At 42.3% G+C, this 14,202-nt stretch overlaps 1 protein-coding gene across 1 annotated transcript; it reads right to left on the reverse strand.

The window, feature by feature from the left end:
• Positions 1–621: 621 nt before the first annotated feature.
• Positions 622–8,560, reverse strand: LOC138970777 (large ribosomal subunit protein uL11-like). The gene is made up of 6 exons (XM_070343304.1): positions 8,402–8,560; positions 7,645–7,718; positions 6,533–6,713; positions 4,469–4,576; positions 2,408–2,499; positions 622–695 (listed from the first exon to the last, which is right to left on the reverse strand). The coding sequence occupies exons 1-6, from the start codon at positions 8,436–8,438 to the stop codon at positions 690–692; spliced, it is 498 nt and encodes a 165-aa protein (XP_070199405.1). The 5' UTR covers positions 8,439–8,560; the 3' UTR covers positions 622–689.
• Between the last annotated feature and the right edge of the window lie 5,642 nt (positions 8,561–14,202).

Here is a 14,202-nt window from a genome sequence, read left to right on the forward strand (position 1 = left end):
GATGTGGGTGCATGGCCCATACTTTCAAAAGGATTGGATGTAAAAAGTATGGGTTCTACACAACCTGCGCTTTTCAAATAGGGATAAACTTTTGCGCTGCTTGGCACAGTATGGGTCATACACGACGCACGCCATCTGAATAGGGAACTTCTTAAATTCCATATGGGTCATACAGAAACTTCCCGATGTGTAGTTCAAAATGTCATTTTTTTTTACGGAGAATCCTTTCAAAAGTGGTCATTAGGATGGTTATATGATGTTAGAGGATTACACGCAGTCTCAATCAAAAACTCCTAGTTGGAAATACAGTTTTGTGATGCTCTGGGTTGTCATCGACAGTGAAAGGTTAAAAAACACCAAATAATTTCAAATTTCCAGTTTACAACTCATCTTAGCAAGATAAGTTGTGTGTGTGTGCGAGGGTAGTATAAATGCCTTGAGCTTTGTGAAGGAATCATTGCATGTCCACCTTGCCTGATGTTGAAAGTGAAGACAGCCAAAGAATCACACAAGAGCAAATTGAAAGTGAAGACAGTCAAAGAAAGAATCACTCCAGATTCACAAGAAAGAGTTCACCAAGGACAACCACACCAGACCAATACAAGACAAGGATACGGATAATTGATTTTTACTTTTTTTTAATTTATTTTTTATTTGCACTTTTTTATTTTCCCATTGAACCACACAGCTCATTCCTGCAACAAAAAATAAAATACACTGAGAGCAATCCATCACACAAAACAAAGACCCCAACCCACACATCTTCTGCAAACACATGCAAGTAATAGTGTGAATTCAAGGTGGATATACTCAAATCAACCGGACATGAGCATATTGCCCTCTTCCACCTCAACCAAATGTCATGATGACTTGGCCTTCAGATTCTCCAGTGAAAAAACCTCTCCTGTTTGATACCAAACTCCACAGCTCAGATATGGGAAAATGAAATCATCACAAAGGAGGAAAATGGTGTGGGGGCCGCCATAGGCCCCTGCCAGGGGATGTTTTTGGCATTTTCCACACCTAAATCGTGCACCAGGAGACACCATAACTTTACAAAACAGTGCACTTGAAGCTGCAGTAATTTCTCACCAATGTGTTCAAACTTTAATCCAATTTACACAATGACTCACCAACTCTTTATCTGCATGAAGTAACAATCTCCTTGGTGTCACTAAACCATACTTTCAGAACAATTAACATTCAGAAACTATCTACCCAAAAAAGGTTACCTCAGAATAGTCAAAGTCAAAGTTTATTTACCAAATGCAAAGCACAGGATTTTGTTATGGTGTATACATCCAAACTTCACTCCTTCCACACGCATATTATATCATAATAAATATGTACAGATAAAGTGTTCAATTTCACTAGGCCTATTTACATGTGTACACCAACCAGACAGTTCAAAACGGACTGGTTCTTTTAGTGAATAGTTCATTGGATTGATGATCACTGATGAATGTATTCATGAACATAAAGGTATTGAATCCCTCTAACTCCAAGATTTTCATGGGCTCCACAAGGAAAGCTTCACACTGTGATAGTGTTATTAAAATAATAAGACTGTCTCTCTGGCGCTGGCTTACACTGAACCCTACACACAAAATATTCAGCCTGTGGCATCAGCCTTCAGAATCCAAGTCTCTGGCACTGTCCCTTACACACACAACATATTCATTCTGTGGCTTTAGCCTACAGAATCAAAAAGTTTTTTTACTTTGCCTTTCGTCAACAAGATCGAAGTCTTCACTCACTCATCAAGCCAACCAAAATTCCATTTGTTTTTCACACTTGGAGTCGATTTTGGCTGCAAGGGCCTTTTCGCTTTTCGTAATTCGTCGATGCATGGTGACCAAAAACTGCACAATCCGTAAAAACAAAGAAAGCGCTCGGAAATCTTCGGCAAATTCCGGAACAAGCATAAAACCACTTTCTCGGCTGTTTCGGACAGCATTATCATCCTCGGGTTCTACTCGGCAAATTTCGTACTAGCAACATTTAGTCCAAATAAGAATACGCCAATTGAGAATAACATATCGTCGATGGAAGCTGTCACGCGGATGAAAGTACCGTAAACCCCCCCCCAATTTTCTCAACGGATTTACACCAATCTCAGAAATGACACTGGGGCTCATCAAAAAGGCGGATTTCCGCCAAAAGGCAGAAGATTCCCTTGCCTGACAGTCTGATTACACTCAATTTGTGTGGCACATCAATAAAGTTTTAATAGAACCGTTCAACTGCCAAGTAATTCGGGATTCTCATTCTTGCCTACAATTTGCTAGGCATGTTCTGTTTTGATGAATCATCTGGGACGGCCAATGTTATGAAACCACCACCGCCCCTTACTTAAACTGAAATCAGCGAAAACTATTCAACAAACACAAAGTAAATTTGAACCTACCTCTGGGATTTCGATTTCCCCAGCATCGATTTTCTCAATGACAGTGTGGGGGTTGGCCTTGTCGATAGTGCAGCCAACAGACTGAGCAGTACCTGTACAAATCATGGAGGAAATGAATTTAATGAAAACGTTAACATGCAAACATTATAAGATGTTTGGTGGCTTGTTGACAGACCAGCTTTTTTGTTGGTCCAAGGGGACCATATCGTCTTTTGTTTCATCATATGAGACAAAAGGCGATATGCTCCCCGAGGACCAACAACAAAATGCTGGTCTGACAACAAGCCACCAAACATCGTTTTTGTCATCATTTTGGTTGTGCAACAAAATGCACAATAACCCACAGGGAGACGAATTTTTAGAATCCAACTCCGGGCCACAAAGCATCGTCACAGTAGCACGAGATAACACGTCAAACTTGTATGTGACGTCAAACGTAGCTTGTTGACGCTTTTCTTCCAGTCTGAAAATGTACAGAGCTGCGATCATACCTGTGAGTTCAGTAAGTGTTGAGCATATTTCTTTTCTTTTAAGTGTTTGACTTTTCGTTGTGGATTTTGCGATTACAGAGATAAGTTGCAAATTGACCATGAGTCGCCGCGGTAATTATCAACATTGATTGGGTCTTTGAGAGTGAATGCTTACAATCGTTGTCATCGGAAACACAAATCCAAAGCCGCGATGGTTCCACACATCAAACGATCAGCCTGATTGGCTTTTACTTTGACATTCCACGTTTCACCTGAAAGCTCAAACCCATTCACCACCTCGAGTTATTGCATGGGGATCATGAGATTTATTTCCCAGATGTTTGTGAATGAAAACTCGTGAAAATGATGACAAACAACAAATATTCCCAAGAACCAAACCACTCACTACATCCTTTAAACCTGCTTCTAAAATATAATTTTCTATTCAACAGATGTGAAAGAATTTTTTCAACATTTTCATATCTGACATGCAGTTTACTCAAGTACGGCTTGCTGCAAAGTAATAGCACCCAAACATTTGACCTCTATTGTAGATTCAAGTGCATACCTGTACTGGGGGCACATGTGAAAGTGCATCAGGACCGCGCTAACTACTTTGATACTTGGTATTAGCAGGTTAACAATTGCTTGCGATATGTTCTAAAGATGGAGACAAAATCCATTTCTCGCTTTCAAAACGTTAAATTAGTCGGTCTGAACAGTATACCGACAGGAATGTTTGAATGGATTCTTTACGGAGATTGCTAGATAATCAGGTAAACCATTATTGACACGACTTCCAAGTGAAACAAATGAAACAAGAAGAGCAAACGCTCGATCGAGTCACTTTCGCAGTTCTGAATATTATATGAGGCATCAGATGGACAGGAAGAAATTGCTATTCACAACACAATACAGATGTAAATAATTTGATGTAAAGAATAATCCTATAAAGTTTGAATCAAATCCGATGAATAGTTTCAGAGATATGATATTTCAATTTTTTCCCTTCAAGACATACCTGTGACCTTGAAAAAGGTCAAAGGTCACCAAAGCCGACGTCAAAGTGTAGAGGTCACTGGGAGTCACGTTCACATAAAATTTGAGCCCGGTCACTTTTATAGTTTCCGAGAAAAGCCCAACGTTAAGTTGTGTGTTGCCGAACAGAAAAGGCTAGTTATCTCCCTTGTTTTTCTGATAACGTTCGTAAAAGGCTACAGATGTAAATACTTTGATGTAAAGAATAATCCTACAAAGTTTCAATCACATCCGATGAACTTTGTCAAAGATATAAAATGTCTAATTTTTCCTTTGACGCTGACCTGTGACCTTGAAAAAGGTCAAAGGTCAACGAAACCATCGTTAAAGTGTAGAGGTCATTGGAGGTCACGACTAAACAAAATATGAGCCGGATCGCTTTGATAGTTTCCGAGAAAAGTCCAACGTTAAGGTGGTGTCTACGGACGGCCGGCCGGACAGACTAACACTGACCGATTACATAGAGTCACTTTTTCTCAAGTGACTCAAAAAGCAAACAACCATGAGAAAGCAAACAAGAGCATTAAAAAAACAACTTCAAATAGGACCTTACCAAGAATTTCCTTGACGGTGCCAGTCAGAGATCTGGACATACTGCGAGGACGCATGGTGCGAGCAATCTTGATGATGTCATCAAGCACCAGGTTTCCACTGTGCTTCACTAAAAACAGAAGAAAAAACATGTCACTTGATTCATCCGTGTTTCAGCCATCACTTTCTGTGTGTAAATAGCAACGATGCAACTGCTCACCATGCATCATACCTGTTTGGGAAAGATATTCATTCCATTTATCATGGAAGTATGTCACAGGCACATATATGAAGCCGAACGCAAACTGTCACTTCGCTCCCTGCATAAGATGAAGGCAGCAGATACGGCAGTGGAAAGATGAGGGCTAAAGTAATGAACCAGGTCACAGTTTACTGCATTGTAGAATTTCAAGTGTCCCAGGCGTTGTTAGACGAGAGTCAAGATGCTTCTCTTGCCGTTGTTTCAACCCCCGAGTCAATGTTGCAACACTCGTCAACCTGGCAGTTATGTACAACTACCACGATAATTATATGTTGCGTTAGTTATAGAAATGACATCCTACTATTTCTAAACATGACCCAATGATCTGAAAATCAACAAAACCATGGCACATTGTCCAATTCGAATACCCGTTTACTGCAGGAAGAGAATTTCTTTCCACTAGCCTCGGAATCAATTGATCAACCAATACATACAATTCTTAACCATCTCGCAATCTATAGGGAAAATTACCAATTGTGCACATTTTCCAATTTCAATTCATGCTTTGCAATACACACTTGTATCTTCCTGTTGACGGGAATTCTACAGTGAAACACTGTCCTGAAATTGTTTCAGGACATTTTTGCATGATAAAATTTCAGAAAACACAACCAGCAGATACAACAGTGGAGGGATGAGAGGACTGAAGTAATGAACCAGGTCACAGGTAATATCACGGAATTGCAAGATTTTAATTGTCCCAGGCATTGTTAGACAAGAGTCAAGACGCTTCCCTTGTCATTGGTTCAACCCCCGAGTCAATGTTGCAACACTCGTCAACCTGGCAGTTATGTACAACCACCACGATAATTATATATTGCTTTAGTTATAGAAATGGCAGCCTTGAAAACTCCAAATAAAGTTTTTGACATAAGCCAACACATCCTCTGCCGTTGTACTGACTGACCAACTGTTAAAAGCTGACAAACTCCCGAATTAGCCACATGTAATGTTTGTCCTTACACTGAATCCATCCTTCAAAATCTAACCATGACCCAATGATTTTGTAATCAACAACAAAAACATGGCACTTTCTACAATTCAAATACCCGATTACTGCGCCAAGAGAAATTCTTTAGATGATTCTGAGTCAATCAACCAATATGTATCATTCTTGATTTCATAGCAATCTATAGAGAAAATGTGCCCGTTGTGCTCTTCTTGCAATACAGTGGACCCACTCTTAAAAGACCTTGCTTTTTGAGACGTTTGTACATAACCTCTGTATTTTGTTTATTTGGTGTTTAACGTCGTTTTCAACCATTCAAGGTTATATCGCGACGGGGGAGATGGGATAGAGCCACTTGTCAATTGTTTCTTGTTCACAAAAGCACTAATCAAAAAATTGCTCCAGGGGCTTGCAACGTAGTACCTTACTGGGAGAATGCAAGTTTCCAGCACAAAGGACCCAACATTTCTTACATACTTGACTAAAATCTTTTACAAAAATTGACTATATTCTATACAAGAAACACTTAACAAGGGTAAAAGGAGAAACAGAATCCGTTAGTCGCCTCTTACGACATGCTGGGGAGCATCGGGTAAATTCTTTCTCGTCCCAACCAATATGGGACTCCCCCTAACCCGCGGGGGGTACACAACCTCTGTAAATTTACCTGCTTCCACTGTACTAATTCATGCAGGAAGACACTATCTAGTTCTAGTGAATCATTTGTGAATCAAACAAGCAACACAAATCATTCTTGACCTTCCAGCAATCCATATAGAAAATTGCCAAAATGGTGCCTTTTCCGATTTCAATTCACGGAGGAAGAGACCGTCTTCTAGTTCTAGTGATTTGTGAATCCAATAAGCAACATGTACCATTCTTGACCTTCTTGCGGTCACGTGGGGGTTCCTTGAGAGCCTTGATGATGAGGGAGGCGGCACTGGGGACCACTTCCACACGAGCCTGACGGTTCTGCACCACCAGCTTCACTGTGATCTTCAGACCCTTCCAGTCGCTCGTCGTCTTGGCGATGTCATCTCCAATCTTCTTGGGGGACTGTTAAAAAGAAAGTATCTTGTTAAGAGTGAACACTTTCAAGGCAAACATCTTTTTAAAAAAAGTCAACAGTGTCATCAACAAAAGAACTTAACTGAATATCTCATTTACAATCACATATCTGTAAAATAATCATGACATCTTTCTTTCTTTCTTTATTTGGTGTTTAACGTCGTTTTCAACCACGAAGGTTATATCGGGACGGGGAAAGGGGGGTAGATGGGATAGAGCCACTAGTTAATTGTTTCTTGTTCACAAAAGCCCTAATCAAACAATTGCTCCAGGGGCTTCGTAGTACAATATATTACCTTACTGGGAGAATGCAAATTTCCAGTACAAAGGACTTAACATTTCTTACATACTGCTTGACTAAAAATCATGACATCAAAATTAATCTTTTGTAAGACCGACCTACACCACATAGACTTTCTATCACCAGCATGGAAATGGCATACAAAATGAAATGTGACGGCCATTATTTCACAGAACTCCTCAGCCCAAGGGGCGGCACCCCAACCTTCCGCCCAAAGTTATTAGTCTAAATTCTAATCAAGAGTTGGCATCCTCATGGTACCTCAACACCCGCCCGCCAATGGTACACCCCCGACTACATTCAGGCATGGTAATTGAAAAAAGGCTGAAAATGTGCGAGTAATATCAAAGTCGACGGCGCGATGCGCCTGGCCTTACTTGGGGGGTCCGGGTGCATGCTCCTCCGGAAAAAAATTCTCCTAAGAACCTAAATTGTGCAATTTGGTGTCATCTCAGCTCGAAGTTTGCCATTAAATTCAGTTTCCAGAACCATTTTTGTCTCCCCCATTTATTTTTTGGGCGGAATAAAAAATTCTGCGGAAATTTGACTTTCGGCGGACAATTCCCATGTCTGTACAATCCATCGCCCCTATATCTACTAGTACTTGACAATACTTACCAAACCCAGAGGACCAATCTTGGGGGCCAAAGAGGAAGTGGCTGGAACTTCTCCTCCTACAGCTCTGCAGTAGACTGAGCACACAAAACAAAAACTGTATACTTGTTTCACACTACATTGGAAGTTATGGAACCCCCCTTTTTACTAACTGTTCACAGCTCAATGGAGAATAAAACCTTGACAGCTCAGCTTCACTAATCTTACTTTGTATTGAAGTTTCACTACTTATAGCTGGATTAAAACATCTGCAAAGAAAAAGATACTGCAGGACAACAAACAAATTATGGCTATTAGAAGGCATTTACCGATTTTGTGATTGGTACCCTCTGGTCTCATGTAGCTTGATCACCAAACCCCAGCAGCTAATCAACAGATAGGTTCGTACACACATCGAGATTTTCGGTACTAAACCACTAAAGTATACTTCATCACAACATAATGATAATGTGTAAATGTGCGTGTGTCAGTCAGTTTGTGTCTGTGTGTGAAAGAGAGAGAGAGACTCGAGTCTGAGATAGGTGGAGCGTATGTATTGCAAACAAGACACATTCCTTCAAGTCGCAGTCTAAAAGTCTTTAAATGACAATGATACATCGCTGCTTAACACAAACGGCTATTGAAGCATGAAACGTTTACAAAATTCACAATCACAGAAGACGTCTATCTCCAAACTCCCACCTTCCACGCTGCATCGTGGCTTCGCTTCAACCTGTCCCACCAGAGATCAGGATGAAATCAACCAAAAATATGAATCTACCTGTGAAGACCGCATTTGGATCGAACTTGGGGGGCATTTTGACAGTTCTTTAGAAGACGGATGAGGTGTTGGATGAGCTGATAATAGCACGACCAAAGAGTTGCACCACTTCGTCAGGGCAAGGGACCTAAGAGAAAGGAAGTTAAGCGCATGCGCGTCAAAACACGTATCCGCTTCCGCTAAATTTGTGATCGCGATCGCTCAGGGGTACCGTCAAGTCTCTCTCTCTCTCTCTCTCTCTCTCTCTCTCTCTCTCTCTCTCTCTCTCTCTCTCTCTCTCTCTCTCTCTCTCTCTCTCTCTCTCGGTCTCCATTCCCCTCTCTCTCCCTCCCTCTCTCTCTCTCTCCCTCTCTCTCGGAGCCGTCAAACTGGTTCACGACCGATGGCACTTATTTCAGTGAGGCTGAGCAGAGCAGTAAAAACAAAAACAAAATTAAACAAACAATTAAAAAAATTTTTTGTAAAACAAGCACTGCATTCTTATTATTTAATTTCTTTTATTATGTATAATTTCTCTTTCTTACCGGGTGGCGCGGGCTGCCGGTCTGGACAGAAAAAACCTAGGTAAGGTAGAAACAAAACTTGAAGATAAATAAAATAAACCCGGCTAAGGGACGGGGGAGGAAGTGGCGGGATGGGGGGGGGGGGGAGTGGGGGGGGGGGGGAGTGGGGGGGGGGGGGGGGCCAGACTCCTTATACTGAGCCGGCTTTGATCCACTACATCTTGTTCAATGACAAGGTAGGCTGATGTAAGATCGAATGAAAGCGTTTTTATGTAAAATATCGCGAAACTGATTACTAGTAAAAACTTCTTTTTTATATTTAGTCAAGTTTTGACTAAATATTTTAACATCGAGGGGGAATCGAAACGAGGGTCGTGGTGTATGTGCGTATGTGTGTGTGTGTGTGCGTGTGTGTGTGTGTGTGTGTGTGTAGAGCGATTCAGACTAAACTACTGGACCGATCTTTATGAAATTTGACATGAGAGTTCCTGGGTATGAAATCCCGATACGTTTTTTTCATTTTTTTGATAAATGTCTTTGATGACGTCATATCCGGCTTTTCGTGAAAGTTGAGGCGGCACTGTCACGCCCTCATTTTTCAACCAAATTGGTTGAAATTTTGGTCAAGTACTCTTCGACGAAGCCCGGGGTTCGGTATTGCATTTCAGCTTGGTGGCTTAAAAATTAATTAATGACTTTGGTCATTAAAAATCTGAAAATTGTAAAAAAAAATAAAAATTATAAAACGATCCAAATTTACGTTTATCTTATTCTCCATCATTTGCTGATTCCAAAAACATATAAATATGTTATATTCGGATTAAAAACAAGCTCTGAAAATTAAATATATAAAAATTATTATCAAATTTTTTTTTCGAAATCAATTTAAAAACACTTTCATCTTATTCCTTGTCGGTTCCTGATTCCAAAAATATATAGATATGATATGTTTGGATTAAAAACACGCTCAGAAAGTTAAAACGAAGAGAGGTACAGAAAAGCGTGCTATGCAGCATAGCGTAACCACTACCCCGCTCTTCTTGTCAATTTCACTGCCTATGCCGTGAGCGGTGGACCACGAGTATACGGTCTTGCTGCGTTGCATTGCGTTCAGTTTCATTCTGTGAGTTCGACAGCTACTTGACTAAATATTGTATTTTCGCCTTACGCGACTTGTTTTCATTTACCTAAGCTTACATTTGCTATGTCGAGTCTGCTGAAATTGTATAGTAATTATAAAGTGGAACACCTCCTCCAGCACTGTCCAATCCACCAGAAACTACGAGCAGAAACATGGCCGGCGGACACACCAGTTCAGGAGAAGATCTTTGGCACCCTGTGGAGTCTTCGCTGTACTGCAAACTTCATCAGAGTTCCGGAGTCCCTGTCTGAGCGATCGTGAAGAAGAAGATAGTATTTTTTTTTAAAAACAACACTGTCAACTGAAGTATTTTGAACATACTTTTTGCAAACCAGTTGCCCAGCCAGCAAGACATTAGCGGCCGATAATCGGCCGAACACCCTTCAAAAAGTCGGGCCGGTGACGTCAAAACATACGACGCGGGTGTTGGCCCGACTAACTTTTGCAAAGAGGCAACGAGGCGGCCGACAGGCGGCCGAACACCTGTACTATGGCGGCACGCATCCGGTCCGATGTTAATCGGCCCGATGACTTGTTGGACCTGCGGCCCGACACCTTATGCCGACATTGGGAAGATATCGATTTCAGCGGGAAGACATCGGGACGATGTCGGCCCGCAAGTCCAACAAGCCATCGGGCCGATTAACATCGGACCGGATGCGTGCCGCCATAGTACAGGTGTTCGGCCGCCTGTCGGCCGCCTCTTTGCCTCTTTGCAAAAGTTAGTCGGGCCAACACCCGCGTCGTATCTTTTGACATCACCGGCCCGACTTTTTGAAGGGTGTTCGGCCGATTATCGGCCGCTAATGTCTTGCTGGCTGGGTGCAGCTACAGCAGTATGTATCCCCCCCCCCGCCCCCCAAGTGTAACAGTGCAAAATTCACTTAAAGCTACAGCTACAGCAGTACAACCCCCCTCCCCCCAGTGTTACAGTGGAAAACAAACCTACAGATACAGATACAGCAGTATGTACAACCCCCTCCCCCCCCCCCCCCCCAGTGTAACAGTGCAAAACACAACACCAGCTACAGATACAGCAGTATGTAGACCCCCCCCACCCGCCCTCACTGTAACAGTACAAAACACACCTGTAGCTACAGATACAGCCGTATGTACAACCCCCCCCCCCCCCCTCAGTATTACAGTATAAGACACACCTACAGCAACAGATTCAGCAGTATGTACAACCCCCCCAAGTGTAATAGTGCAAAAATTACTTACAGCTACAGCCGTATGTACACCCCCCTCCCCCTTAGTAACAGTACAAAACACACCTACAGCTACAGATACAGCAGTATGTATACCCCCCCCCCCCCAATGTAACAGTGCAAAACACACTTACAGCTACAGATTCAGCAGTATGTACAACCCCCCCCCCTCCCCCAACCCAAGTGTAACAGTGCAAAAAACACCTACAGCTACAGCAGTATGTACCCCCCCCCCCAACTGTAACAGCACAAATCGCACCTACTGCTACAGATACAGCAGTGTGTACAACCCCCCCCCCCCCCCAGTGTAACAGTGCAAAACACACCTACAGCTACAGCATTAATATGTACAACCTCCAGCCCCCCCCCCGCCCCCACTGTAACAGTACAAAACTCATTTACAGCTACAGATTCAGAATTATGTACACCCCCCTCCCCCCGCTGCCACCACTGTAACAGTACAAAACATACAACACTCCACCCCCTTCCCTCGTGTAGAGTGCAAAACACACCTAGAGCTACAGATACAGCAGTATATACAACCCCAATCCCCCCCCCCCCACCCCCCCTGTGTGCAAAACACACCTACAGCTACAAAAACAGCAGTATGTTCAACCCCCCCCCCCCCCTACTGTAACAGTACATAACACACCTACAGCTACAGCTACAGTTACATCTATGCTTGGCGCTGGTGGACAATATTCACTTTTTTGGCAAAAACCGCCAGTTTTGGCCAAAAAAGACAAAGATTTGGCCAAAAACCCCACACATTTGGCCAAATAAAATAGATTTGGCTATAACTTTTTTTTGGCCAAAACTTTCTATGTAAACGTTTTGGCCAAAACTGTTTATGTTAGCTAAAACGGGAGATTTGGCCAAACTTCTGCCACAAAAAGATTTGGCCAAAAAAAGATTTGGCCAAACAAAAAAGATTTGGCCAAATCTTCACTTTTTTGGCCAAATCATTTTTGTTTGGCCAAATCTTTTTTTGGCCAAATCTTTTGTATTTGCTGGCGCTGGTGGACAATATTCACTTTTTTGGTCAAATCTCTTTTTGGCCAAAACTATACTTTTTTGGCCAAAACTTTGCTTTTTTGGCCAAAAATGTACGTTTTTGGCCAAAAAAGTGTGTTTTTGGCCAAAAAAGTGAATATTGTCCACCAGCGCCAAGCAGCTTGGCGCTGGTGGACAATTTTCACTTTTTTGGCCAAAACTATAATTTTTTGGCCAAAACTGGCGTTGGCGTTTTTGGCCAAAAAAATGAATATTGTCCATCAGCGCCAACTATTTTTTTGGCCAAAACTTTCAATGCAAAAGTTTTGGCCAAAAAAATATTTGGCCAAATCTAAAACATTTGGCCAAAAAAGTGAAGATTTGGCCAAATGTTTTAGATTTGGCCAAATATTTTTTTGGCCAAAACTTTGCACTTAAAAGTTTTGGCCAAAACATGTTTTTGGCCAAAAACACACTTTTTGGCCAATAATGTACGTCTTTGGCCCAAAAAGTGTGTTTTTGGCCAAAAAAGTGAATATTGTCCACCAGCGCCAAGCATATACGTCAGTATGCACCCCCCCCCCCCCAAGTGTAACAGTACAAAACACACCTACAGCTACAGATTCAGCAGTATGTACAACCCCATCCCCCCCCCCCCCCCCCCCAGGGTCACTGTGCAGAACACACATACAGCTACAGATTCAGCAGTTAGTATGTACACCCCCCCCCCCCCCGCCCAAGTGTGTAACAGTGCAAAACACACCACCAGCTACAGATAGATCAGTATGTACACCCCCCCCCCCCAAGTGTTACAATGCAATACACGTCACACCTACAACTACAGATACATCAGTATGTACACCCCCCCCCCCAAGTGTAAAAGTGCAAACCACACTTACAGCTACAGATTCAGCAGTATGTACTCCACCCCCCCCCCCCCCCCCCAGTGTAACAGTGCAAAAATCACTAACAGCTACAGCAGTATGTACCCCCCTCCCCCTACAGCTACAGAAGTATGTTACTACCCCCCCCCCCCTGTAACAGGACAATACACACCTACATCTACAGCAGTATGTACACCCCCCCCCCCCCACTGTAACAAGACAAAACACACCTACATCTATATTTACAGCAGTATGTACAACACCCCCCTCCCCCACTGTAACAGGACAAAACACACCTACATCTACATATACAGAATAAGATACAGCAGTATGTACTCCCCCCCCCCTCCCTCACTGTAACAGCAAAACTAACATTGAGAGCCAAAAAACCCGAAATCACTTACTCGCTCCATCCGTCGGTTTTTGTCCTCGAGTTGACGTCTGAATCTGATTGTCATTGCCAAGAGCCTGACTCACTGGCTACACAACTATTCTCACCGCCACCACGTGGCACTGGGACCAGCACTCAGATTGAGATCCCGAGGCGACATTCGTCTCGGATAACATATCATCAATGTGCTATCCAACATTCCCAAGAATGTCTCTTCTTTCGATATTAACTTGAACTAAGAAAACAAATAAAATTCGCTCACGCGGGAAAGCAGCAGCCATTTTCACACTCAATCTTGTTTACCGTAAGGAAAGCTATTTGAATATTTCAAGTAAATGATGGCGTATTTTTAAAATGTAAAACTCATGATTTGAGCTCATGCTGTATTTGATTGCAAATATGCAAATAAAACTTACAATTAATTATCCTACTCCTATGTGAAAATGTCAACAAATATGAATAATTTAGTTTCGCATTTGCATGGTCAGTCTCATAATGTCACGCCGTTGCTGGACCGACGCTTGAACAGGGGACGTAACAAATGTTAAAATAATGATCATCAATTTGTTATCTCCCGTAACTCTGCATATTTTTATCGACAGCAACATTGCGTCGGGCCGATGTCGGGGTTTATTATGTACATTTGCCGAGTTTTACACACAGTCAAAACGGTATCGGCGC

Source organism: Littorina saxatilis, linkage group LG7 (assembly GCF_037325665.1).
Source record: "Littorina saxatilis isolate snail1 linkage group LG7, US_GU_Lsax_2.0, whole genome shotgun sequence".
Lineage (NCBI taxonomy): Eukaryota > Metazoa > Mollusca > Gastropoda > Littorinimorpha > Littorinidae > Littorina > Littorina saxatilis.